The 27,775-nt window shown below is 44.3% G+C and overlaps 1 protein-coding gene and 1 long non-coding RNA gene across 2 annotated transcripts in view; one reads left to right on the top strand and one right to left on the bottom strand.

Annotated features, from left to right (window-relative positions):
- ADAMTSL3 (ADAMTS like 3) overlaps window positions 1-27,775 on the top strand; it is a 371,178-nt gene that overhangs the window by 326,259 nt on the left and 17,144 nt on the right. The window contains 4 exon segments of the mRNA XM_027089194.1: window positions 19,653-19,835; window positions 22,601-22,663; window positions 22,666-22,716; window positions 24,863-25,046. Coding sequence (XP_026944995.1) covers window positions 19,653-19,835; window positions 22,601-22,663; window positions 22,666-22,716; window positions 24,863-25,046 — 481 coding nt within the window.
- Window positions 177-27,775, bottom strand: LOC113610791 (uncharacterized). Its single transcript, XR_003429225.1, has 2 exons — window positions 27,730-27,775; window positions 177-6,104 (listed from the first exon to the last, which is right to left on the bottom strand). It is a non-coding gene; the product is annotated as an uncharacterized LOC113610791 (long non-coding RNA).

Genomic DNA, 27,775 nt, shown 5'->3' with positions numbered 1-27,775 from the left:
ACTCAGTCGCAGTGATTTAACATCTTTAAGTCACAAATCCCTTTGACCACCCCCCACGCCCCGCAAAAAACTCTCTCTCCAGAAAAATACATTTACCCACAACATTTTCCATATAAGTTTCAGAATACTTAGAGAAAACCTGAGGATAATCTGCTTCCTCTTGTTTTATGAACCGAACATTTTAGTGCTTTTGACCATATTCTAAATTAAAGCTAATTTATTTTGCTTCATCTCTAGTTTTTGAAATGTATCCCCTATTCTGTACTATGTTTATCTCTTATTTACACCATATACAATCCTTGAAATAGCTAATTTTTTTATAGTATGTTTAAATGCTCTTCTCCCACTCAAAAAGCCTATCCCCCCTCCCTTGTTTTTCCTACGTCTGCCTATGATAAAGACATTTTCTCACCATTCTCCTCTCTGAACCCTATATTCAATCAAACAATCAATCACAGATGGCTGGAAACTCCATCCATCTTTCCATCCATTTAGCAAGCATTTCACTAAGCATCTACTAAGCCCAATCTAGTTCCTTAGTGTACAGAGATGAATAAAATCTTGTTTTTCCAGATATATAGACAAGGAAACTATGATATAGCAAATGCGAAATGTAAGTTTTTATGAAGCCACGTGGAGGAGAGAATAGTTAAGGCTCCCAAAGGATCGGAGAAGGCTGACAGAAGAGATGACACTATAACCAGGCCACTTGGAACAAAAAGGAAGGCCATTTTTGTTGAAACAACATATGTGCGAAAGCACAGAAACATGAGAGCTCCTGGCTTATTTGCAAAACCATAAGCAGATCCACGTGACTTAAAGCAGAGGGTGTGAGGGAGGTGGGAAGAGGTGGGTTTGGAAGTACACATTGGGACCAGATTTTGAAGGGCTTTTAATGCCACGCTAAAACCCTTGGACTTCCTTTTATTGGAGGCGGGGAGGCAAAAATTTTTTGTTTTTTAATTTTTGGCTCCACCGCGCGGCACGTGGGATCTTAGTTCCCTGACCAGGGATCAAATCCGCACCTCCTGCATTGGAAGCGTGGAGTCTTAACCACTGGATCGCCAAGGAAGTCCCAAGAAATGTTTTAAGTAGAGTGATGGTATGACCCAATCTGTGTTTAAAGAGAACGTTCTGTCTACAGTATGGATGCAAAGTTGGGGGGGGAAAGAAACTGCAGAAAGCCATAAATTAAGCTCAGTGAAATCGCATCGCTGGTCATTGATTGGATTGTGGAGCCAGGCACTCAAGATATTAAATTAGGATTCCGTGCCTCTGGAGAGCTTATCCAAGAGAGAGCAGGCATATCAAGCAGTTAGCAATGGATGTGTCATTAATTGAGGATCTGGGACACAGTCGTCCCCAGGCTAGGGCTGGGACGTTGACACAGAGGTAAGTCAAACATGGAGAGAAACTACATTGCAAAGAGCTAAGGATTATATGCTGACAGGCAGCATCTCAGTAAGAAATATTAAAAAACCATCAACACTCATCACCCCAGATAACAATAACTTGAGTACCTAATACGCGTCTGCTTGAATAGGCTATGAGGTGGATATTATCATTATCTTTGTGTTGCTAAAGAGTAAACATGCTCAGGGATGTGCAATTACTGTTTTTTTAAAGATTTTTTTGTTTTTCGACGTGGACCATTTTTAAAGTCTTTATTGAATTTGTTACAATATTGCTTCTGTTTTATGTTTTGGTTTTTTGGCCACGAGGCATGTGAGATCTTAGCTCCCCGACCAGGGATCAAACCCGCCCCCCCTGCATTGGAAGGCGAAGCCTTAGCCACTGACCGCCAGCGAAGTCCCTACGTGCAGTTACTTACCCGTGTGTATATATGTAACGAGTGTGGCAGCTAAGATTTAATCCCAAGTCTGTGTGACTCCAAAGGAACCGGAGGGAGAAGGAGGCTCTGGGCTTGAGACAGCAGAATGGGCACCCAGGTGGTCTAATCAGAGAGGAGAGTGTCAAAGCAGGGGTCTGAGGCAGGACTTAGGAAGTGCTGCAGCTTAGGGACAAGGTTTCAGAGGCTCAGGTATGAGCAGCAGCCAGTGCCCACTGGAGAGCTGTCCCATGGTGGGAGATCTAGGATCCAGGCAGAGTCCACGGAGAGGCTGGCCTCTCGCCAGCCTGCAGGATGCCGGCCAATGTTAGGCCAGAGGTCTACCTGAGCGTCCCCCCTCTGTCCCCAGGAGGATTGAGGCCCCACCTTGATGCATACCTCACCCATCACTGCAGTAGCAGGAAAGGAACATGGCGAGTCATGCACCATGCGGTAGTGACTCCCCACTGCCTCACCTAACCCTTGATATACTTGCCCCAGACCTCTTTGTACTCATACTTGGATTATGTAAAGCAATTTTCTGTTCTTTGAAGATCCACTGAAGATTCTGAATGCTCCTTGGAACATGATTTTCTTCTCCTTTGATCCATCTCAATTTCCCATTTGGAGGAAACGTGAATCTCTACACAGTCAAGAAGTAGAAGGAAATGCTGGCATAAGGTAGCTAGATGTGCAGAATGAGAAACAGAAAGGGCTATTCAAGCACCTATCAAATTTCATACTTACTGCAAAAAAAGCCATGTGCTTGGGCTTCTGTTTCTGCAGAGACTGAGTCCCGCCTTCTCTTGAAGCATTCAGACCACAGCTCTCGTGGGCCAGTCCTGTCATCAGCAACACTTCTTTCCTCCCCAAATATCTGTTCCCCACTCGTGTCGTCAGTCCCACCAATATGTTTCTCTGCCCTGAAAACTTCACAGACACCCAGCCCTGTGTTAAACTTCACCCCTCACATTGTAAAAACAGCTGGCCCACGAGGCCTTTTATCATGTAATTTCACGTTGTGTCCATTTATTCTCTGTCCTCCAAATAACCATGCACCTTTCTTCTATGCGCCATCAACAGACCAGTGGAGAGACCGAGTTTCAAACTATAGGTTCCATGGAGCCTTGTCAGGGACCCCAAACTTACCTTTCAACCCTACCTACCCTCTCCCACAGCATACAGTACAACTGACAGACCTCCACGTTTCTGCAGTTTTGTGAATTGGACTTCCTTATATATACATAAAAAAAAAAAAGGTTAAGAATCGGTTCTGCTACTGTTTGAAAGCCACTGGTTGGAACACTAGAATAGGGCTTATGACTCCCAAACTAATATGTAAGCTCTCTGCCATGATAGCTTTTACCCCCATGGTTTTTTCATTACCACAGTTCTGATATGAAGACGCATTAAGCCCACCTAAATTGTAATGACTCGGTCCTGGGGGAGCCTGCTGGATGCTGATCCCGTAGGCAGGGTTCCTCCTGGGCTCCTCCTCTTTGCTTTCCGACTTCAGGTCTTCTCTTGGTGATCTTCTGAAGCTCAGGTTTCTAATGTGACAAGTTGCTTCACTCCCCCGGGTCTCCGAGTGGTGCCTGGGGCGGGCCCTGTGTCCTCTTGGCTCCTCAGATGCTGTCGGAGCGGAAGCCAGAGTGGTCGGTGCTGAGCTCCCCAGACCTGTCTGAGATCTGCTAGGGAGCAGTTGGGGAGCTTTCCTTTAAAGGCAGTAAGAGGCAACGCCTCAAACCAATCGTATCTGCTTATCTTGTTAGAAAGGCCCTACTTGCTCTCTGCCCCCCAGGGGTCTCAACTTTAGCTCTTTTATGCTCTGAGATCCCCTGGACATGGATGGAGAGCTCAGGATAGCTGTGGACTCTGGAGGAATCCTTCTCGTGTTAAACACACAGAACCATCAGAAGCCCTCGGATGACTTGTTTGTCCACGTTCACTCCTCTGCCCTAATTGCGCCTTCCTAGAGAGAGAGCAGGGTGCCACAGAAGGTGGGGACTTGAGGAGAGGAAAATTAGTTGGAATTCAACCTCCAGAAATTTTAAAAAGCTTCTCGGTACAGCCTGAAAAAGGCACTCAGGAACTATTGATATTAGAAAAAGAGTCACTGTGAGAACACCCCACATTAGGGTGCAATAACAGAGGACCGGAATAGAATTTCAGCATCTTTAGTAACATCCCAATTTAGGAGCCCCTCTCTTTCTTCTTATTTTTCATTCATTTATTCCCGCCAGTTATGTATTTGATAATTGAATACCCATGTGTTCATTTTCATGACTGACAGACAATCTGCTCAAGCCATTTTATTACCATGGGTAGTGTCAGTTCAGGCCTGGACATCACCTCCGACCCCACCCCACCCTGCCCTGAGAGAGTCTGATTTAATTTGTCTGCGATATGGCCTGAGAACCAAGGTTTTTTAAAGCTCCCGAGAAGATTCTAACGTGTAGCCAAGGTTAAGGTTAAGAGCCAGTGCTTTAGCCAGTAACTGGGGCCAAAGTGTCTTCTGGAACTTATCTCAAATGTTGTCTCAAAATGAGAGACTCTCCCTCAGGAAACAGTGGGTAACAAGGAGTGAACCAGAAACCTGTTAAATGGCAGGGCCGGGGCCATGCTCTGGGCTCATTCTGAAGGTGGAATAGGCATGTCAGCATGTTCAAAGGTCCACAAAGGAGCAATCAGCTTCAGTGTCAGAGGGGGTCATGGAAGAGCGGCCTTAAGATGGCTCTTTAAGAATTAGTAGAAACTTTCCAAGTGATAAAAGAGAATAGCAACTAAGTCCCTAGTGGAGAGAAGGCACGTAGAAAATCTTAGCGACTACCCACAGTGAGGTGAGAACGGTGAGGTTCCCGGGGCCGGAGGATGAGCTGTTGTGAGCAGTGGTACCCGTACATTGAAGGGCTTTTGTGCTTTTCTCCTCCAAGAAGTGTCAAAGCTATGGAGCTAGGAAAACCGAATCTTACTCCCCATCACTCCTAAGGAGAGAGGAACTGCTCAGCAGGGTAAGTGGGGCAGCTCAGAGACACAAGAGAAGCGTCAGTGCCTTGAGGGAGAAGGAAAGGGAGCCTTGGGGAGTCAACCAAGCCTTGAGAGATCACCCCGGGAGCTCCACTGACAGCAGCCCACACGTGGTTCCCAGGGTTTGCTGGTGGCCACAGCAAGATCAACTTGTAGGTCATGGTGTATGACTTCCAAACAAGCCATACATTGACTGTAGCTTTTAAGGAACGTATCAAAGCTCTTTGTCGATCCACGTCCCAGCGTTACATTGATAGATTACCAAAATTGATGTTGATCAGGAAGGGCCTCCGAATGTCCCAAGAGTAGCCCCATTTGAGCTGCTGTTGAGGAATTCCCTGTGCTGGGGTCAGTGGTTGTCACCACTTGTAAACTCCAGCATGCATCCCTGCGCTTGATTTGCACCAGCTTTGACTTTGAGTCTTGTTCTTCAGGGAACCCCTGGAGGTTTTCGGTTTTCAGGTAATATATAGAATAACTCTCAGGGGTCCTTTCTAGCCTTTAAACGAGACCCCAGAGGACACTATCCAGCAGTGAACTGTGTAGTGCTTGTGAGGTGCGACTGTTGGAGTTAAAGAGAACTGCTCAGTCCCAAGCCAAGCAGGAGCCCAGGGTTGCTGAGAGGCCAGGGCTGACCACACCAGGAAGAGGACTTGCTGGCACCCTTCCTCTACGGCAAAATGAACACGTTTCAAAGACCTCTGAGGAAAGACTCTGGATTATGGAATTGGGGCTCGATGCTATGACCCAGATTGTTTCTAAGGTCCTCAGATCAAATTACTTGGGGACCTGATTATGCCCATCTGTTAACGTAATTCTACTAAAGAGGAAGTACTTCCGTAGCTATTCAAGAGAATTCTGTGAATGGTAAAAGCCAGAGCCTTATATCTGGAGGAAGTTCTGGATATGGCCTCATTGAAGGATAATCCTTTATATCCAAAAAAACACATAGCTATTGCCAAAAGAACAAAAGGGTATGCAGTTAACTCAAAAGAGGGAAATGCCTTGCAAAATGTACTGCATTGTGAAGATTGACGCACCAGTCAAGGGTATGTACCTTTTGTGCTAGTAGCTTTGAGATATTCTCTTTGACACTGAAGCTGTGAACTCTTGTTTCATTGATTAGTAACGATTCCCTTTGTGCTTTGCCTACACTGTGTTCAGTTTGCCTCTAATCTTATAAACTGGCAACATCATTTCTTCCCATGCCCTGGAGGTGACTAGTGGTAGCTTAATGTTCAGTTTTCATCTGTGAAAAAAAGACAGTATGAGTGTTGAGTAGCTGGAGGAAACAAACCAATGAACAAAACATACAAGTGTAATATGTGTGATACATTGATAGAAAAATTTAGCATTTTAGAGCAGTCTGAAGAGGCCAAGGATTTTATAGTATAGAATATTTCATGAGCCCTTCAAGGGTGAAGGAAATCTGTCTTTAAACAGTGACTATTTTAAAGACACCCCAGAGGTGCAGACTTTTTGCAACACGTGTTTTCCACAGCCCCTCCAGATCTGAACTTTTTTCCCATAACATTTGCCTTTCAAAAACGATTTCAGCATTGTGGAAACAGAACGTTGAATATTTCAGAGCTGTAAGTCTTGGGGGAAATAGCCTGTCTTTGAGGTTAGATAAATAAGTTTAAACTGTTTCTGACATTTTATGGCTGTTTCAACAGAGCAAACATTTGTAGGTTTGAAAGACCATAAAGAATTCCATTTGAGTTTCCTCTGGCCTCTGCGGTTCTTTGAAAACATTCACAGGTGCAGTGATGCTCTAGGTGCTGAGTTGCAGGGTCAGCTCCTTTCCTCAGCACTGGAGACCTGTCTCCCCCTTTACATCTAAAAAGTTGCCAAGTTTAGTTTTGTTTTCTGAAATTCCTTATCTGTGTAGAACATGACTATCTGTGTAAGCTCAGTATCATACCCTTGCCATGTGGAGGTTTAGGTTTAAATTGTCTCTGGCCCCTGTCAGTTCCAGAAGGGTTTGGAGATTCCAAAGCCTTCTGGAAGTGACTTCGGAGAGTTCTTGGGGGGCTTACACTGCCCTGGACCCTCTGCTTCTCACTCTCTGTTGCACCGACCTGGTATGGTCTCTCTTTTGCCCTCCATCAACCAAGGATGAAAAACTTACTTCCTTGACTGGTTTCTGCTCATAGGAGGACATCCATTAATACCAAGCATTTGGCAAGGTTTTCAAGCAAGGCCGAAGATGCAGGGGTCATGGCAAAGGCATGTCATTACTCAGCCCTTCTTCTCCCTGTTCTCCTTCACCCTCAGCCTTCCTGTCCTCACCCCTAACCTCCTGGGATCGCCATAGGAACTCTAGATTCTTCTCTTCTTCTTACGCAACGCCTGCCTACAAATGCACGCATCTAAACCTTGCAAGATATTCTGAAGGAGATGCATCACCCTCTTTAGAAGACAACCAGAGGGACTTCCCTGGCGGTCCAGTGGTTAAGAATCCGCCTACCGATGCAGGGGACATGGGTTTGATCCCTGGTCGGGGAACTAAGATCTCACGTGCCGCGGGGCAGCTAAGCCTGTGCGCCACAACTACTGAGCCCGTACGCCTCAGCTAGAGAGAAGCCTGTGTGCGGCCACGAAGAGCCTGCGCACTGCAGCTAAGACCACGTGCGGCCAAAAAGTAAAAATAAATAAATTTTAAAAATAAATATTTTTTAAAAAATGAAATGAAAGCGCTCTAAAGCTTAAAAAAAAAGAAAGAAAGAAAAAAGAAAACCAGAGTTATATACTGTAGATCAGAACAATTTCTCCGACCTGTAGTTTGTTCCATTCAGTTTATTTCAACACGCCTGCTGTGTGTAATGCACTGCTCTGGGGTTCCTGAGGTCAATCTGCATGTCTCAGCCCTGAGGAAACTCTCTGGCTGATGGTTGCCTGAGGCCTCATACGAAGTGAGAGGCCCATAGAGTGTGTCTCCTTAGATTGCTGAAAAAAGAGGCCGACTCCCGAGAGGAGTCTTACCCTCCTTGTACTCTGCTGAAAGCCTAGCGGTGGGAGAAGCTGATGTTCGGCATTCCAGCAAAGCTAGGACCCCAGCACCTAGAGGAGTGCGGGCACATGGTAGGCACTCCCAGAGCATTCAGTGGATGTGATGGATTCTTGTCTGCGTAAAGGTGTAGGCGACTGTTGGTGGGGGGACAGTCTGAGTGGCAGATGTGTCGTCTCCTACACCAAGTGATGTAAGCACAGGCACGGGAGACTGAAAGCAACTAGGAAGTCATAGAGAATCAGAATAACTAGTGACCAAAATGGACTCCAAAAAAATCATGCTAGGAGGTTTCCCCTTTTTAAAACATTTCTGCTGAACGGTAAGTTCTGCTGAGATGAACCGCAGAATTCCTGAGCACAGCGTTCACACCACCATCCTCACCAGCCCCTGCTCCGCGTTTCAGAACAACTGAGATGGGGTGCCTTCAGGGAGCACCCTGAAACGGGAGCTCATTCCCCTCGTGGAATCATCTGCAGCTCAGACTTCGGGTCGGCTGAACTGCGGAGAGGCTCTGGAGGTTGTCAGGAGCCCTGCGTAGCCAGAGGAGCCTGGTCACGCCGAGCTGGTGGGCCAGAGCAGGATGGCACTGCAGGAATTGAGACTGCGCCCCCTAGATGCTGTAAGGTGACGTCCTTCCCTTAGGGTCTCAGCCAGCCAGGGGTGTGAATGCAGCAGAACCTGTTTCCTAAGGCCTTGAGGACGGGTGAGCCCTATGACAGGCAACAACCCCAGAGTCAAGTCCTCCTCTACAGCTGCCTTAGCTTAGGCTGTTATACCAAAATACCATAGACTGGGTGGCTAAAACAACAGACATTTATTTCTCCCAGTGTTGGAGGCTGGGAAGTCCAAGGTCAAGGTGCCGGAAGGCTCGGTGTCTGGTGAGAACTCCTCCTGGCTTACAGACAGCCATCTTCTCAGTGTTTCCTCACATGATGGAAAGAGAGCGAGATCTCCACTATCTTCCTTTTTTTTTATAAGGGTACTCATCCCATCATGGGAGATGTACCCTCATGAACTCATCTAAAGCTCATTACCTTCCCAAAGCCCCATTTCCAAATGCCATCCTATGGGTGGTTAGGGCTTCCACAGATAAATTTGGTGGTGGAGGTGGGAGGAACGAGGCATGAACATCCAGTCCATAACAAGAGCCTTGAACGCTTTTTTTAAAATTATTATTATTGGAGTATAATTGCTTTACAATGTTGTGTTAGTTTCTCCTGTACACCGAAGTGAATCAGCTATATGTATACATCTATCCCCTCCCTCTTGGGCCTCCCTCCCACAGCCGCCCCCATCCCACCCATCTAGGTCATCACAGAGCACCGAGCTGAGCTCCCTGTGCTATACAGCAGGTTCCCACTAGCTATCTGTTTTACACATGGTAGTGTATATATGTCAATCCTAATCTCCTAATTCATCTCCCCTTCCCCTTCCCCCCTCATGTCCGCATGTCCGTTCTCTATGTCTGCATCTCTATTCCTGCCCTACAAATAGGTTCATCGGTACCATTTTTCTAGACTCCACATATATGCGTTAATATACGCTATTTGTTTTTCTCTTTCTGACTTACTTCACCCTGTACGACATACTCTAGGTCCATCCACATCTCTACAAATGACCCAATTTTGCTCAACATCACTGATTATTAGAGAAATGCGAATCAAAACTACAATGAGGTATCACCTCACACCGGTCAGAATGGCCGTCGCCAAAAAGAGCCTTGAATGCTTTCAATTCAACACACTCTTCTGAGCACCTCCTACACGCCCAGCTGACAGCAAGGAGCTCCCAGAAAGATGCGATACTGACCATGACATAACGTGGTCAATGCGATAGTGTGCGCACGAATACAACGCTGTAGGAACTGGGAGGAGTAGACAGGCAGCTCACTGTGGGAGGTCCCAGGAGGTGTGACCAGGCCCATGAAGATGAAAAGGTAGGAACATTCCAGAGTGAAGAGCATGAGTAGGACAGCTGGCATGCAAGGGCAGGCTTGCTGCAGGACACGGAATTGGCTACAGTCTGAGGTCTGTGCAAGGAGAGAACCAGCAGGAGGGTTGGAAAGTCAGGCTAGGAGTGTGGCTGGAGCTAAGTGATGTGGAACTGACAATGCCAGGGCCACGAGCTTCTGAAGGCAGTCAGGGCCCAGCACTTTGCTCCCTCCGACTTTGCATGAAGAATTGTTGGCCCAGGAGTGGGATTGCTGGATCATACAGTAGTTCTGTAATTAGTTTTTTAAGGAACCTCCATACTGTTTTCCATAATGGTTGTCCCAACTTACATTCCCACCAATGGTGTAGGAGGTACTCAATACTCTATAATGACCTATTTGGGAAAAGAATCTAAAGAAGAGTGGATATACGTATGTGTATAACTGTTTCACGTTGCTGTACACCTGAAACTAACAGAACGTTGTAAATCAACTACAATAAAAATTTTAAAAAAAACAAGAATTGTTGGGAAGTGGGGAATCCAGCTAAGAGGTTGCTTCAGTAACTAAGGCAGGAACTCTGGCCCTGAGCCACAACACTGACCGTGAGAGTGGAGAAGAAGAGATGATCCAGGAACATCCTAAGTTAGAAGTGATTTTTTTTTCTAACTTGGTGGCAAATGAAACATGAAGGATGCAGAGGCGAGAGCCGGGCGTGGCTCTGAGGCTCCGAGGTGGGGAGGTTGGATAGATGCGGTGCTGAAATGATGATGCGGAACAAGCCTACAGGGAGATGTGGAACAAGCCTACAGCAAAATGAATTTGCTGTGGGACTTACTGCGTTTGAGGCACCTTTGGGACTCGCGGATGGGAGATGACCAGGAACTGTTGGTGTTGAACTCGAGGGACGGGTTCAGGTTGGACAGGCAGATGTGGGCATTGTCAGCATAGGAATTATCACTGTGTTCTTAAAAGCTGATGAACTTGGCCAGGTTAGTTGTGTAGAGTGAGGAGGAAGAGGTCGGGCCATACTCTGCTGTGGTCTTATCCTCCTCAATGCAAACTTCTTATCTCCGACATTTTCTTTTGGAATACGGTGATGCCAGTTTGTTCCCAGAAGTGCGTGCTGCTGTGACCATTTGGCCATCTGGGTTGTTTTCTTACCTACGTTTTTAGTCCAGACGCCCATGGTTACAAGCGTCAGAGACCCACCTCAAACTGGCTCAAGAAAAATAGAGAAGTTACTGGCTCTGGAAACTGAAAAGCCCTAGGGTGCACTAACTGGACACATCTAGATTCAGGAACATAAATGATTTCATCAAGAATCTGGCTCTCAGCACTTTTTTTTTTTTTTGAGATGATAGAGGCAGATCACGTAGCGCCATATAAGCCATCATAAGCACTCTGTTTTTATTCTGAATGAGATGGAAGCCATTGGAGGAATGACATGATCTGACTTATGTTTTAGGAAAAACACTCTGGCTATGTTGAAAATAGACTAGGGAATCAAAGAGTGAAAGGAAGGCCAGTGTGGGAGCAGTGAGAATGGTTAGGAAGATTTTGCAAATTCCAGGTGAGTGAAGCCACCTTTAGATAGCCTGACCTTGACTCCACTCCCCCCTCCAGCTACTGCCTCATTCCTCGATTTCCATCATAGCAAAATGCCTCAAGAGTAGTTTGTACAGTCTCCAATTTCATCTTCCTTCATCCTCTTGTGAGCTCACTCCAGCCAAGTTTATCCACACCATTCAACCTTCAGAGCTGTCGTCAAGGTTACCAACAGGCCCACCATGTAAGTCTGTACATTGCCAATTCAGTGGTCAATCCTCAGACCTTTTACTTGGCCCTTTGACAGTGACTGCATTTGACAGTGGCTATTCCCTCCCTCCTTCGTGAAATACTTTCTCATCAGCTTCTGGGATACCACGCTCCCAGTTCTACACCCACTGTATCACCTGTTCCTTTTCAGCCTCCTCCGCTGGCTTTGCCTCACATCTCTGATCTCTAAGTTAAGGTACCTCAGGACTAGTCCTCAGACGTTTTCTGCTCTCTAGCTGTACTCACTCCCTCATCGATCTCATTCATGCTCAAGGATTCAAATGTCATCTGTATGCTGACAACTCCTAGATTTTTATTTCCAGCCCAGACCTTTCCTCTAAGCCTAGGTGAACAGATCCAAGTGCCTGTTCAGCATCCCTCAGTGAATATCAGATGTTTCAAACCTAACTTATCCAAAACTGAATGCCTGAGTTTTGCTCCCAAAATTGCTTCTTCATGGAGTTTTTCTGAGTCTCAGAAAATGGCAGTGCCTTTATTTTAGTTGCGTGAGCCTAAAATCTTAACATCATTTTTGACCTGCATTTCTCTGACATAGCCCTCTATCCATCAATCCCCCATTCCCCAGAGAAATCCTTCAAAATATATCCAGAATCTGAACATTTCTCACCACTTCAGTTGCTACCAAGCTGCTCCAACCCACCATCATCTCTAGGCTGGATTGTAATCACAGCCTCCTCGCTGGTCTCCCTCTCTGCCCTTGCCCCCTACAATCTACTCTCAACGTAGCAGTCCAAGTAGTCCTTTAAAATCAAGAGTCAGAACACACAACTCTTCAAAGCCTTTAGAATAAAAACCAGAGCCTTACAATGACCTATAAGGCTCTCTATGATCTGAGCCCCCACCCGACCTGCCATTTCTCTGACCTTGCTCACATCCCTGCAGCCACAGTGTTCTTTTATCTTTTTCCAAAGTAAGAGAAGCATGCCCTGAAGTCTAGTCTGATGAAGCCTAGGGGACTGCTTCTCAGAACAGTGCTTTCAGATGCAGACTATATATTATAAAGAAAACCAATTATAATCAAAATACAGATATCACAATATTAATAAAGCAAGTATGCGATCTAATAATATGTTTCTTTACTAATGCATTCAATTGAAAAGCTAACATTCATCCAATAAATACCATAGTTTTGAAGTAGTGATGGTATAAAAGATACTGTGAGATATCTGTAAGAATTATAATGTGATACGAAAATATCTGTGATTTCCATTGGCTTCAGCATCCAAGGTACTGCTACCTTGGTTTGTTGCTTATGTTCATAGTTGATGGAAATGCTAAATCTCAGCTGGAGTAAGTGGAAAGGTCACAAACCCCTGAATTCCATCTATGAACCTACATGAGGTTCAGGGACCCCATGGTAAGAACCCTGCTTCAGGGCTGAAGCGTGAGCTGTTCTCTCTGCCTGGAGTGCTCTTCCCCGAGAACCCCGCGTGGCTTGTTTTACCTCGCTGAAGGGCTTTAGTACACCTCTTTTCAGTTTAGAATTGACAGCACTGTTGCTTGCATGCTTCTTATGATAGAGGCGTAAAGAATAAGCCAATACATGTGAAGTGCTTCAGGGTCTCTCACTGCAAGAGGTTTTATAATTTGAGAAAACTCCCCTTAATTGGGACTAGTTGCAGGAGATAAATCTGAATATCCTTAAATTGTAAAATACTTTCAAACTTAGTGTTGCTTTAAAAAATGTTCAGTTACTCAAGAGAGAATGACTTAGCAGAGGTCTTAAAGGAATCCTTTTAATTAATAAATAATTTAAATTCACATATATGGAGGCTAGTTAAGTGTTTAAAGGGATTTCTGAAATGTTTTACATTTTTCGCCTCAAAATATTTACGGAGGTTATTTTCCTCCCAGCTAATACCGCCCTTTTCTAAATTACCACAGATTCCAAAATAACAGTGTCTGAATTTATGAAGATTTTTAATAATAGAGTCAGCATTGTATCTTTGCCATTTGGAAGAGAACACTGGCGTGAATAACCAGGAAGTCATGCTGACGTATCTTTGGGATATAATTTTCTTCTAGTAGATCCATTCCCTAGTTCACTCATTTATGCATTCAGCAAATATTCATTTGTCTACCCTTTGCCAGGCGCTATACTCACGATCTACTGGAGAGGTGAGAGATTAATGCAGTCATAATGCTCAAGAAGAGTGCTGGTCATAGGAGGTACATAATAAAAGTGAGTTGAATAAATATATAAAGTGACAGGTGGGTGGATGGATGAACGGATGAATTTCTCTCACATATCCTTCAGCTGAAAGGAATCCCAAGAGAAATTTAACCTAGTCTCTCATCTTAACCCTTGACATTTTTGAGCAGTATGGTCTGAGGCTTTCAGGAAACCGCAGATTTACTTCTGTGGTCTTCAGGCAAAAAAGAGGGAGACCTGATTTGCTCTTCCTAATGTTACCCTTTGAAATAAAAATAAAGTGTGTAAAAGAGATACCAAGTATAGTCAGCACTGGGAGCAGAGTTGCTGGTTGGGATCTATCTAGATGGGCCGGGAGGAATTTCTGCTCGTTAGAGCTCTGAGTCAGAATGCTGAGGTTAGGCAGTAAAAATGGCATTGAACTAGCACTCAAGAAGCACACGAGAGCATCCACTGCATCACCAAGGTCAGTCTTAGGTAGTGTATGTGCTGTGTCCCCAAGAAAATCTAGAAAAGCAAGATGATCCATTGGTTGTTCAGTGGCATGTTTTTCAATCTCCACATCTGTGTGATTTTCCAGGTTTCCTCGTTAAATTAACTTCTAGTTGCATGGGATATCTTTTTGCATCCCTTCACTTTCAGTCTGTGTGTATCCTTACATCTAAAGGGAGTCTCTTGTAGGCAGCATGTGGATGGGTCTTGGTTTTTCATCCATTCAACCCCTCTGTGTCTCTGTGTTGGCTTCTATAGAGATGAAGCAACAACCTTTTCCAGTTTTGAAGGAGTAGCCTCATGCAGGAGATGAACCTTGTCATTCAGCTCTGCCTCAGCTCCTGTTTGTCTCTCTAACCTTTGTGCTCGTCCAAGCAGCCTACTACAGTAAGTCCCCTGCATATGAACGAGTTCCGTTCCAAGAGCGCGTTCGTAAGTTTAATTCGTTGGCAAGTCCAACAGTTAGCCTGGGTACCCAACTAAGACAATCGGCTATATAGTACTGTACTGTAATAGGTTTATCATACTTTTCACACAAATAATACATAAAAAACAAACGCAAAAAATAAAGAAAACATTTTTAATCTTACAGTACATTACCTTGAAAAGTACCAGGTATATCACTGCTGCTTTTACACTTGCTTCCAGACATCCTGGGCTTGAAATAAAGATGCTGTACTACTGTCCTCTATACAGTACTGTACAGTAAAGTACACAAAAGCACAACCACTTGTAGAAGATGCATGCGATGTGACAATGTACTCTAGACACGTGAACTAACTTATGTGATTGGACACGCTTGCATCTTTGAAAGTTCGCAGCTTGAAGGTTTGTATGTAGGGGACTTACTGTATGTATTTAATAACTCCTCATAGTTGAGGATGTGCTAAGACCTGTCAGTGTCTCAAACGGGAGGCTCTCAGAACCTAGATTCAGGCTGACTGCAAGCTAGACCCTCAGGATCAGTTTTTCCTTTAAGTATGTAGATATATACAGTCCTGTGGGACTGTAAGTGTAACCCCTGATGCCCACCAGCGTCGGAAGATTTGGAGGGGTCCCCTGAGTGGCAGCTGCCGAAATCAGGGCCCCAAATGAGTGTGTAAGTTCCTTTTCTGGGTGACAGTGGTGAGCTGGCGCGAGGCGGAGGGAGAGTGCCAAGGGGCGCTACATTCCTTGAAAGCAGCTCTATAGGCCGCTAAATGTGAGCCAGACCTGAAGCCAGCCCCTCAGGCCAAAGCTCCAGGACAAGCAAAGAGACCTCCTTTGCAGAAAGACTGGGGGTGTGTTTCAGTCCGTTGTCTGTGCGGTGCCCTGGCGGTGATAGCCTGCCAAGCACTGCCTCTCTGATTGCCACAGTCCTGTGGGACCCAGGAATGCAAGCCGCCACCCCCCGCCTCCTCCCTACCCTCCCACCCCTCCATCCCACCGCTAACCCTACACCCACCCCTTCCAACCCTGGCCAACAGAGCCACCAGATCAAGGAGCATCCCTTGGGTGGCAGCCACAAAAACCAGGGTACCAGATACAAATGAACTTACTTACAAAACAGAAACAGAGTCACAGACTTAGAGAATGAACTTATGGTTAGCCTGGGAAAAGCGTGGTTGGAGGGAGGGATAGATGGGGAGTTTGGGATTGACATGTGCACACTGCTATATTTAAAATGGACAACACACAAGGACCTACTGTATAGCACAGGGAACTCTGCTCAGTATTCTTTAATAACCTAAATGGGAGAAGAATTTGAAAAAATAGATGCACGTGTATGTATAACTGAATCACTTTGCTGTACACCCGAAACTATCACAACATCGTGAATCAGCAATACTCCAATATAAAATAAAAATAAAAACAGGATACCAGAGGTAAAAACCAGGGCACTGGATGCACGTATAGCTTGCCTGCAGGAAACACTGGCACCCCGGAGCATGGCAGAGAGTGAGCATGAAGACAGCTCCCACCCTCAGAGGTCTCTGCGAGGGTTCACAGTCAGCCCCAAGATGCATGTTTAATCAGAAGCCTGCCCCTCGGGCGCAGTCATGATGCTTAGCTAATAGGCCTCCTTCACAGAAAGAAGGAGGACCTGGGTCTGTGGCCTTCTGCTGTGCCCTGGGGGGTGGTACCTGTTCAAGTACTCTTTCTCCATTGGCCACAATCCTGTGGGACCCCAAGTATAAGCCCCATTGGCCACCAGAGCCATGTGATACAGAGGTGTCCCCTGACAGCAATCACAAAAATCAAGGTGCCAGATAGGAGTATGAGCTCTTTTCTGGGTGACACCAATTATTACGGTCTCAAGGGACCAGGAACACAGGCTCCCCTGTCCTCCAGAGGCATCCGCAGGTGGCAGCCACAAAAATCAGGGCAGACTTGTGTAAAAGCTCTCTTCTGGGAGATTCTGAAGCTCTGGAGCACAGCAGAGGGAGAGCACGACAATGGCGCCCACCGGTCCTCGTCCCCGGAGTGTTCCCGCAGGCTCCTAGGAGTATGTGTAAAATTCGACGCCTGCCTCTCAGGCTGCAACATGCTTATAAGAATTTATCACGCAGGTCTGCTCCTCCTATTTTCCCTGTTTCAGTGAATGGTACCACCCTCTATCTGCATGTCATCCTTAAATCCTTTTTCTCCTTCACTCCCGCATAGAACGTCAGTCACCAAATCCTACTGATTTTTCTTCTTTAATATTTACTAAGTGAATCTATTCTCTCCAGATCCCTCACTCCCACCATTGTTTCAGCACTCTTTGCATCTCACCTCAATTGCTTCTGTAACCACCTAAGTGGTCCTACTGACCCTTGCCTCCCTCGTCCCCGTTTTACATCACATCCAGAACGATGTTTCAGAAGCAGCAATCTGATAGTTTTAACCACTGCTTAAAAGAATGAAACTATTTCCTATTTCCTTTAGGATAAATGCCACCAAACTCCTTACTGTGTATAATAAATTTTCATTTTATGGGTACTTGCTGACCTCTGTAGTCATCTCTCCTCACTCCTACTCCATGTACTTTAAGCTCTAGTCATAAAAAAGCAATTTATGATTCCCCAAATGCACTATATTTTCCTTCGTGTCTGTGCCTTTTTGCACGCTGTTCCCTCTAGCTAAAACAGTCTCACCACCACATCCACCCCCTTCACCTGACATGTTTCTACTTGTCCTAAAGTATTAGCTTAGATGTTCCTTCATGTGAGAATCTTTCCCCTCTCTCCAGTCTGTATTAAATACAGCTTTTACGTGCCAGTGGCATCCAGTGTTTACGTTTATCATAAGCCCTCATGTCCTTTTATTGCAATCATCTGTTTCCCTCCAAAGGAGGGAATTAAAATTTAAAAATTAAGGCTGGGACTTCTCAGGGAGCTTGGAGAAGGCACTCGAGAATCAGACAGGTTAAGCCTACCCCATTTATTGACAATCTTCCATCTTAAGATCCTAGAAGACCACAAAATTAAGGCTTCTAAAATCAAGTTTCTTAAGGAAACTTAGTTCACATATCCTTAGCACCAGCATAAAGTCTCACATATAATAAGCACTTTGTAAACATTTTTGAATGAGTGAAATAATGGTAATGGTTTATTTCATCTCAAAATATATATAGTCAAAGCTGTACTCAAAGGAAAATTAATAACTTTAAATACTTTAATTTTTAAAAAATCCAATTAAAATAAACTAAATATTAGCTCAAAGGTTTAGAAATTTCCATGTGAGTTAGAAACAGAAGGAAATTTCTTTGATTTGACAACAGCTAACAGAAAACAAAAGCAAACAACGTGCTTGAGGATGAAACATTAGTAATGTTCCCTTTAAAGCTGGAAACAAGGCAAATTTGCCTGCTGTAACATGATTCAGCATTGTTCTAGAGACATTAGCTAATACAATGCAATAGTTAATAGAAATTATAGGTATAAATATAGGAAAAAAAGATAAAATTGTCATTACATATAAGTGATGTGATTGTTTACATTTAAAAAACAAAATCATTTGAAAACTATTCAAAATAATAAACTTTAGTAATGATTAGATACAAGATAAAGACGCGAGTGTTCATTGCTTTCCTAATTGTCAGGAATAAACAACTATAAAATATATTTTAAAAGAGCCTGCTTACTATGGCCATAAAAAGTATAAGATGCCTAGGAATAAATCTATCAAGAAATATATAAGACCTACCTACATTGTGGTTAAAAGGTAAGTTCTGCGTGGGTGTGAATCTCAGATCCAGTGTTTACTAGCTGTTGACCTCAGAATTCTAAGTTTAACCTCTCCATGTGTTTATATTTGTAGAAGAAACTACAAAACTATATATATGCACTTGTGATTAGCACTTCTCTGTGTATTTAGGTTCTGAGCTAGTTTTGACTTGACCAGCTTCCTCAGCTGTAAGACAGAGCTAACAATGAGTACTTCCCAGGAGTTGGGAATAACCGTGAGAAAGTGTCTCAGTGTTCATGGAGCATGTGTTTTGCCTCTTGTAAGGTGCACTGCAGATGTCACGATTAGAGCGATGATATCTCTTTCTTGTCAGAAAGCCTTGCCATGTCTGCCATAGCCTCTCTAGCCAGAGCATTGCAGGAAGAAAGGACATCCTCAAAACCAGTAACGCTGCTGGATCACTGGAGGCTGCCCCAACTCTTAAGAACGAAATGAGATTCCTCTTAGTTTCACATCCCACAGCCCAGCAAATGGCTAAGATGTCTCAAGATGTGGGGGAAGAAATTCTTTCAATTCCTCACGCTCCTCTCTGTGTCCAGAGATGTTGCTTACAGTCTGCTCACCTCTACGTTGACCCAAACTTAAAATGCAACACTTCTTTTTGTTCCCTGAAATTATCCTCTTTCACAAAAGCATGGATGAACAAAATCTACTTCCCTAAAGATTTTGTATTCCACCTGAAGGGAGGAACGTTGCATTGCCTTTTGCACAGCGAACCACTTAAACATCCATATTCGATATTTTTGTTTCCAAAAGGCTTCTTTGTGACAACCCACTGCTAGGAATTTCTCTCTGTGTCTCTGCCTCCACATTCATCCGGCTTGATCAGCTCCTCTTTTCCAACCACTCTCCCGTTACCCCCATTCAACTTCAAATTTCTCTCCCTTCCCAATACAGAGCAAGCCCACCCTCTTTGGCTCCTATTCCTTGACTTATATACATAAACCAACCTGGTGCTCAGCAGACCAAAGCCCTTTGCTTCAGCAGCATCCCCCATCTGCCATAGAGGAGCTATAGAAATAGAAAGAGCCGTTTTTCCTATTATATGTGATTAAACCCATTTCCTGACTTGTGGTCAAAATGCTAAATGGTATTTGCATATGGTCCTGTGGCCCTATTCTTAAAGGAGTTTGCCTTTGTCATATTTGTTTTTCTTCCAAAGGTGTCCCTCAACCTAATGTAACTTGGTTGAAGAAAGGAGGATCTCTGAGTGACAATATTTCCTTGCTTTTCAATGGATCCCTGTTGTTGCAGAATGTTTCCCTTGAAAGTGAAGGAACCTATGTCTGTACAGCCACCAATGCTCTTGGAAAGGCGATGGCAACATCCATCCTCCACTTGCTGGGTAAGCGTCAAATTCTTGTTGTCCTTCAAGTGCTTCCTATAATGTGTACAAAGTAGGACCTGGTTTTGTTGATTCTGGGGTCAAGGAGTAAACAAGTGGACATTAAATGGTTTTAACTATTGCTGCCACTGCCCACTTACAAACGAGCAAATACTAATACTCTGTCTTACCAGTTCTTCTCTTAGAAGGTTGTGACTTTCTTGCTGCTCCTTCTCTGCCTAAGAACGTACATTGGGATATAAACTTTCTGCCCAGAATCAAGATCCTTCATATTCTGCCTTTACATCTGCTTCTTTTCCCTGACCTCCACTGTAAGCTAGCACTAAATTCTGTTCTAGGCAACATGGTTTCCTGCCCTGTGTTCCAAACCCCCCTCCACACCCACACCCCATGTTGCTTCCCTGGAAGTGTGGCTGCCATTCATATTGCTTACCCAGGAAAAGTGCTCATTGCACTCATACTGCTCACTGCTTTTATCATGTTGCCCCAATACCTCCCATCCTGTAGGGCCAAGTGAATTCCCATTTCCCGTGTGAATCCTTCTCTGATTTTTTTGGACCTCTCCTTTCTGTGGTCTCACCCCTTGGTCCCTAAGTCCTAACACACATTGGTCTCCAGTTGTTTCCTCTTTCATTTATGTCTCCTCAGCTAAATTGTGGGTCCCTTAATGGTACAGACCATGTCTAGTATTTCTTTTGCAGTCCTAACAATATAATAGAGTATGAGGCACACAGTAGGTGCTCAACAAATACTAATCAATTGAGTCTTAAGACATCTTGTAGTGGGGTCAGTATTGTAATTTGGGGAAGGTCATTGCAGTGAGCCCCCCGCACAGGGTGATAAGCTGGCTTCTGCTGCTGCTGTCTGTCAGGGATAAGATCTGGAGCTCACGAAGTCTTGTCACCAGAATGAGCTTTAACTTGCAGGGGTTTAAGGACTCAATAAATAATACTTCTCTTGCCCCCCCAGAGTTTGGAAGTGATTGAGAGTTAATCACAGAAGTCAGTTAGACTGACGTTAGGGATCATTTATTATTGTCCTTTGTCTCTCCAGCACCTAACACAGGTGTAAGTATTAAATAAGTGTTTCATAAATGAATAAAACTGAGTCACTGGCAGAACTGGTATGAGATTATAGAATCCGCAGCCAAACTAAGAGGATGATGGAAAGAGCTTTCTCCATGGCTTTTCTTGTTGGCAGTTAGAGGAGCCCAGAGACATAAATAGATGGGGAGTTGGAATAGGTGTCATGCACAAAGCACTTTGATGTTCCTGAACTCTTTAGATATTTACAATAGCAGTGTTGGAGGCAGTAATCTTTTTTTTTTTTTTTTTTTTTTTTGTGGTACGCGGGCCTCTCACCGCTGCGGCCTCTTCCGCTGCGGAGCACAGGCTCCGGACGCGCAGGCTCAGCAGCCATGGCTCACGGGCCCAGCCGCTCCGCAGCATGTGGGATCTTCCCGGACCGGGGCACGAACCCGTGTCCCCTGCATCAGCAGGCGGACTCTCAACCACTGCGCCACCAGGGAAGCCCAGGCAGTAATCTTTTATCCCGTTGTATAAATTGAGGAAACCTGCTACTCATTGAAAGTTTGTACTAGAGGACTTCCCTGGTGGCGCAGTGGTTACGAATCCACCTGCCAATGCAGGGGACATGGGTTCGATCTCTGGTCCGGTAAGATCCTGCATGCCGCAGAGCAACTAAGCCCGTGAGCCACAACTACTAAGCCCACATGCCACAACTACTGAAGCCCGCGTGCCTAGAGCCTGTGCTCTGCAAAAAGAGAGGCCATCGCCATGAGAAGCCCATGCACCACAACGAAGAGTAGCCCCCACTCACCACAACTAGAGAAAGCCCGTGCACGAAGACCCAACACAGCCAAAAATAAATGAATAAAGAAATGAATAAATAAACTTATTTAAAAAAAAGAAAAAAGAAAGTTTTTACTAGAGCCCAAATATATAGTCATCTCTTTCAGTGTTCTCCATACTGCCCTCCTTGACTCTCAGTGCTGATCAGAAGGGCACTGGTGTACCTCCATGTGGCCCTTCCCAAAGAGCCTCTGTGGTCCTCTAGGATCTTAATATGGAAGATTGTCAACAAATGGGGAAGCTTAACCTGTCTGATTCTCCAGTGCCTTCCCCAAGCTCCCTGTGAAGTCCCAGCCTTATTCCTTGCCTCTCCCCCTCTCCACTCATGAGTCTGTGTGGGTGTTTCAGTTCTGCCCTGCACGCCTCTTCTCTCAGAAGTCTCTCCAGTCAAGCAGCTTGTGACTTTGGTCACATGACTGAGGAATCAAGAATGTCTTACATCACACAATACACAGCATTCCTCCACCATCCTTCTGCTCGTACACTCATGCACTCCTCACCATGTGAGGTCCCCTGTAAAACATCACCCCTTCTGTTCCCAAAGCTGTCTGGAGGGGAAGAGCCCTATAAGCCCCAGCTGCTTCCTCCAGTCCCTTTTGGAATTCTGGTGAATGTATTTTTTCCTACCTTGTTAGTTAGGCTGTAAACCCTGAAAACATGCAGAGATGCTACATGTTAGCGTAGTTAATAACTCTAACTAAGCCCCCGTGGCTCTCCGCACACCCAGCCCCACACATAGCTCCCAGATCTGTGTGAGCCTGAGTGTCCTGGGACAGAGTATTCTATTGGAAAGGAATTATTTCCCAGGAGTTGTCGTCTTTCAGAACACCCAAGATGGAACAAGAATTAGATAACTTCTAATTGGTAAACAAGTGTTCCTTTTTTTTTTCTCAGAACAAAGACAGTCAGGCAGTAAACTTCTATTTCCCAAGGACCATAAACAGCATATGCTCCAGGCATCCACACTGAAACCAACAGTAATGGGCCAACAAGAGAACCCCTACCTTCAGGTCTGGGATTTGGGCTTTTTTGGGGGATTTGCTGGTGGTAAGGCATGTGCTAAGGAAAGGAATTAGTTAAAAGACCCTCCATGTTTTGCACTTTGCAATAAGTAAAATTATTCCTAGGCGTCCAGCCAGCTTTTTCCTTCCCCCTCAACCTTCGGGGGTTCAACATTTTCTTTCCATATTGAACGTTTTTTAAAAAAAATTCACTCCTGAGGAAGCCCACAGAGGTCATATCCCAAATCTGCACCATTATTTGTGGTAATGCAGACATTGGTTTTCCAGTTGCAAAACAATTGCTAACTTGGTAAATATTAACAGAGGGAAGATTTGCTAAGAACTGTGCAATCAATTCTTTCATTTGTCTTCTTTCACAAATATTTTTTTCCACACATATCAGTACTTGGTCACAAGAACCTAATCTAGGTATTTCCAGCTTGCAAAACTCTTTAGGAGGCCAAGGGAGAGAGGTAGAGTTAAGAAAATCAAAAATACTTACGAGAATAAGGTGTAACTTTGTGGGTGCATTCATACAATGAAATGTTATTCAGCAATAAAAATAAAAGAATGAATGACTGATATACAGGACAATATGGGTATATCTCAAAAACATTATGTTAAGCAAAAAAAGCCAAACATACAAGAGTACGTATCATATGAAGTCCAGGAACAGACAGTACTGATGTATATTAACAGAAATGGAGAAGTAGCTTGCCTGGAGGAGAGGGAAATTGATTAAAAAAGAGGCAGGAGGAAATTTCAGGGGTGATGAAATGTTATATACCTTGCTTTGGATCACGGTTACATAAATGCATACAATTGTGAAAACTCATAAAACCACATGCCTGATATCTGAGCATTTTATTGTATATGAATTATACCTCAGTAAAAAAATGCATATATTTTTTTAAAGAAATGCATGTGTGTCCTGCCTTGAATCATCAGGGTGTCTTTGTGAAATGTGACAGAGTAGAAGGAGTTAGATTTGGAGACAGACACACTGGGCCCCAATCCAGCTGAAGGATCTTGGGAAAGTCACTTAGCTTTTTGAAGTGTCCACCTCTGCAAGTAAAACTAATCTAATTCACAAGATGGCCATAAGGATTAAATGAAAATTGATGTTAAAGTGTTTAACTCAGTACCTATCACCTGGAAAATTCTCAATAAACTTAGCTGTTTTTTAAATTTGTTTTAAATAAACTGTAATCCTGGGGGGGGCAACTAAAAATATATTCTCTTCTCCTTTGCAAATGATACCATATGCAACTTAGGACAAATATTCCAAAATCAAAAGGAAAACCGGGAAAACAATTAAGTTAGAGAAATCAGTCCCTCTGTGAGGGAGCCTGCGGACACAGCTGGTAGCTATCAATTACTTGTGATTATTACAAAAAATCTGGCACTTTCTGTGATCATACACAAATGTGTCATCATCATGTCCTACCTGTCTTTTTACCAAGTGTCAAAAGTGAAGGAAAAGGCTGCTTGGAAGGGGGATTAAAGTAAAAACCGTTATAATTATTGGAGGGGGTCAGCTTCAACGTTTCTAAAGGAAACTCCCATTTTCACCTTTCCAGATGTCTCCAGGACAAATTATGTATGCAGTTTCAGGAGTAATCTGAAATTTAGATTCAGAATTAATGGAAAAGTAAGAATGGAACTGAAATGCAACATTAACATTTCTGCTTAATCCCTGCTCCCTGCTAAACATCTTTCATTTCTCGGCCTGATCCACTTTGGAGAAATAGAACCCACGGGGCATCCTTAGGGCATCCCCTGAGAGACCCTCCACTCTTGTCCTGTTGGCTCTGCTTGGAGAGTCGTGAGGAGCCAGCGCACTGCACAGGATACCTCCGCCTTCTCTCTGGGCTTTTTCTGGCAGATCCAGCTGGTCTGCAGTAGCCCCTCACCCAGGCTGTGGTCCGAGGGCCCCATTCTGGCTGCCATTCCCACCAGTTATTACAGTAAGCTAGCTGAGGGAAAAGGAGATTTAAAGGACTCCCTTGCACTGTATGATGGCTTATTCTCTGTCTGCTACTCAGAGCACCAGACAGGCAGGTAACCAGAAAACAGCTGGCGGTGGTCTTTGGCCGGGTTGTCTCCAGCCCATCATCATTTCTCATCTGTCATGACATTCATTTTCTTTCTGCAGAAACTTTCTGGGAGCTTGGTAGCTGGACACATTGTTCTGCCACTTGCGGCCACTTGGGAGCCCGAGTTCAGAGACCCCAGTGTGTAATGGCCAACGGGCAGGAAGTGAGTGAGGCCTTCTGTGAGCACCTCCAGAAGCCGCTGGCTGGGTTCCAGCCCTGTAACATCTGGGACTGCCCCTCGAGGTATGTGTAGTCATCTCATCAGTACCAGGTTTTGGCTTGTTTTAAAATGCCCAGTCATTTGGAATTAGTAACTCGACCACTGTGATTTGTTTAGCATGTACCATACAAGGCACTCTGCTAAGTACTTTATGTGGATCACTTCACAGTCACCTCTGAGGTCGATGTCGTTCATTTTCTATTTTACAGATGGAACAACTCCCCTAGGCCGCACAGTTACAAGGGCCAGAATTCACATTGAGGTAGTCTGCTTTCACAGCATCTGCTCTTAATTGCTACCCAAATCTGTTTCCTGCACTCACAATGTACCTTAAGAGCACAGTGAAGCTGATTTCATGGGTTTACCCAGGAGATAAGTCAGCGGGCCAGATCATGAGAGGCACTAGTTAAAAGCACAGTTTCGTAGACTCTACCCCCAGGGGTAAAACCATTACTAACCTTTCTGTGTCACAGACAACACAAATCAATGGTTTTAAAAATGTCCAAAGTCAAACTCATGATCTCCACCAAATCTGATCCGTCCCCAGTGTTCCAGATCACATTGACAACATCCTGAACTCCCACTTTCCTCTCACTTCCATCCGTTCTTGTCAATTCCCACTGTTACCAATGGAGTCCAAGCCATCATCATTCCTCACTAGGACCACTCCAGGAGCCTCCTGAGTTTTGTCTCCTTTCTAGAGTGCCTTGTCCACTCTATAAGAAGAACCATCTTTGAAAACACAAACCCATGGGACTTCCCTGGCAGTCCAGTGGTTAAGACTTTGCCTTCCAATGAAGGGGGTGTGGGTTCGATCCCTGGTCGGGGAGCTAAGGTCCTACATGCCTCACGTCCAAAAAACCAAAACATAAAACTGAAGCAATATTGTAACAAGATTCAATAAAGACTTTAAAAACGGTTCACATTAGAAAAAAACCTTAAAAAAAAAAAACCCTAAATACAAACTCATCACGATGCTCCTCACTTGAAAAGGGAACCCTCTTGCACTGCTGGTGAGAATGCAAACTGATACAGCCACTATGGAGAACAGTATGGAGGTTCTTTAAAAAACTAACAATAGAATTACCATACAACCCAGCAATCCCACTACAGGGCATATACCCTGAGAAAACCATAATTCAAAAAGAGACCTGTACCACAATGTTCATTGCAGCTCTATTTACAATAGCCAGGACATGGAAGCAACCTAAGTGTCCATCGACAGATGAATGGATACAGAAGATGTGGCACCTATATACAATGGAATATTACTCAGCCATAAAAAGAAACGAAATTGAGTTATTTGTAGTGAAGTGGATGGACCTAGAGTCTGTCATACAGAGTGAAGTAAGTCAGAGAAAAACAAATATTGTATGCTAACACATATACATGGAATCTAAACAAAAAAACAAAAAAAAATGGATCTGAAGAAACTACGGGCAGGACAGGAATAAAGACGCGGACTTAGAGAATGGACTTGAGGACACGAGGAAGGGGAAGGGTAAGCTGGGACGAACTGAGAGAGTGGCATGAACATATATACACTACCAAATGTAAAACAGGTATCTAGTGGGAAGCAGCCGCATAGCACAGGGAGATCAGCTCGGTGCTTTGTGACCACCTAGAGGGGTGGGATAGGGAGGGTGGGAGAGAGACGCAAGAGGGAGGAGATACAGGGATATATGTATACGTATAGCTGATTCACTTTGTTATAAAGCAGAAACTGACACAGCATTGTAAAACAGTTATACTCCAATAAAGATGTTTAAAAAAAATAAACAACCTTCCATGCCTTCCCATTGTTCTTAGGACAAAGGTCAAAGTTCCTGGCATAGGGACTGTGTCTATCTTGTTCATTTTGTCCCCCAATGTCTAAAATAATGCCTTGCACATAGTAAGTGCCCAGTACCTATTTGCTGCCTGACCAAATAGGTGAGTGAAAGAATAAAAGTCCCTGCGTGCTTGGGTCTCAGGCTGCCTTTCTGCCTCATTGCTGTGTCTCCCAGCCTGGTTATTGGATCTCCATCCACAATAGTCTTTTTTGTCCCTTCGATATACTGTTCTGTCTCCTGACTCAGGGCCTTTGCACATACTGCTTACTCTCTTTTCATTTAGTTATTCTTATTCATCTATTTTCAGGAAAACTTTCTAGTCCCCAAACTAACCCAGACCCCTGTGCTATATGTTTTTCTATTTCCATGTCATTCTTCTGCACAGCTCTTACCACAATCTGCCTGTCTTGCCCACATACTGGACCATCGGTTCTATGAGACCCAAATCCACAGCTGGTGTGTTTAACAAGTTATCCCCAGCACTCAGCACAGTGATCGCCCCATTGTACACTCTCTAAAAATATTTGTTAAAAAAATGAATGAATGATTGAATAGCATAGTCCCTAGCAGATAATTGACCAATGATGCCATCGACTGAAAATAATGCACAACCTAAAAGTCGAGAGGTATGTTTTATTCGACGGACATTCTGAGGACTTCAGGCTTGGGACGTAGCATCACAGATAATGCTGAGAAACTGTTCTGAAGTGGCAAGGCGGGGAGTGGGGAACCAAGATATATAGGAGTTTTTGCAACAAAAGACCAAGTAGTTGGAACATCAAAATATTACTGTTAATTAAAGAAAACCAGCTATCTCAAGTTAAGGAATTTAGCGCCTTTGTCTGTATGGGAAGATGCAAGAGTCTGGGCTTACCGAAATCATTCCTTTGATGTGCACCTCCACTATCTGGGGCCGGTGT

The sequence above is a fragment of the Aethalodelphis obliquidens genome, unplaced genomic scaffold (assembly GCF_003676395.1).
Source record: "Aethalodelphis obliquidens isolate GAN/ISIS:26980383/991018 unplaced genomic scaffold, ASM367639v1 scaffold65, whole genome shotgun sequence".
Lineage (NCBI taxonomy): Eukaryota > Metazoa > Chordata > Mammalia > Artiodactyla > Delphinidae > Aethalodelphis > Aethalodelphis obliquidens.
This window is presented reverse-complemented; position numbering and strand designations above follow the sequence as displayed.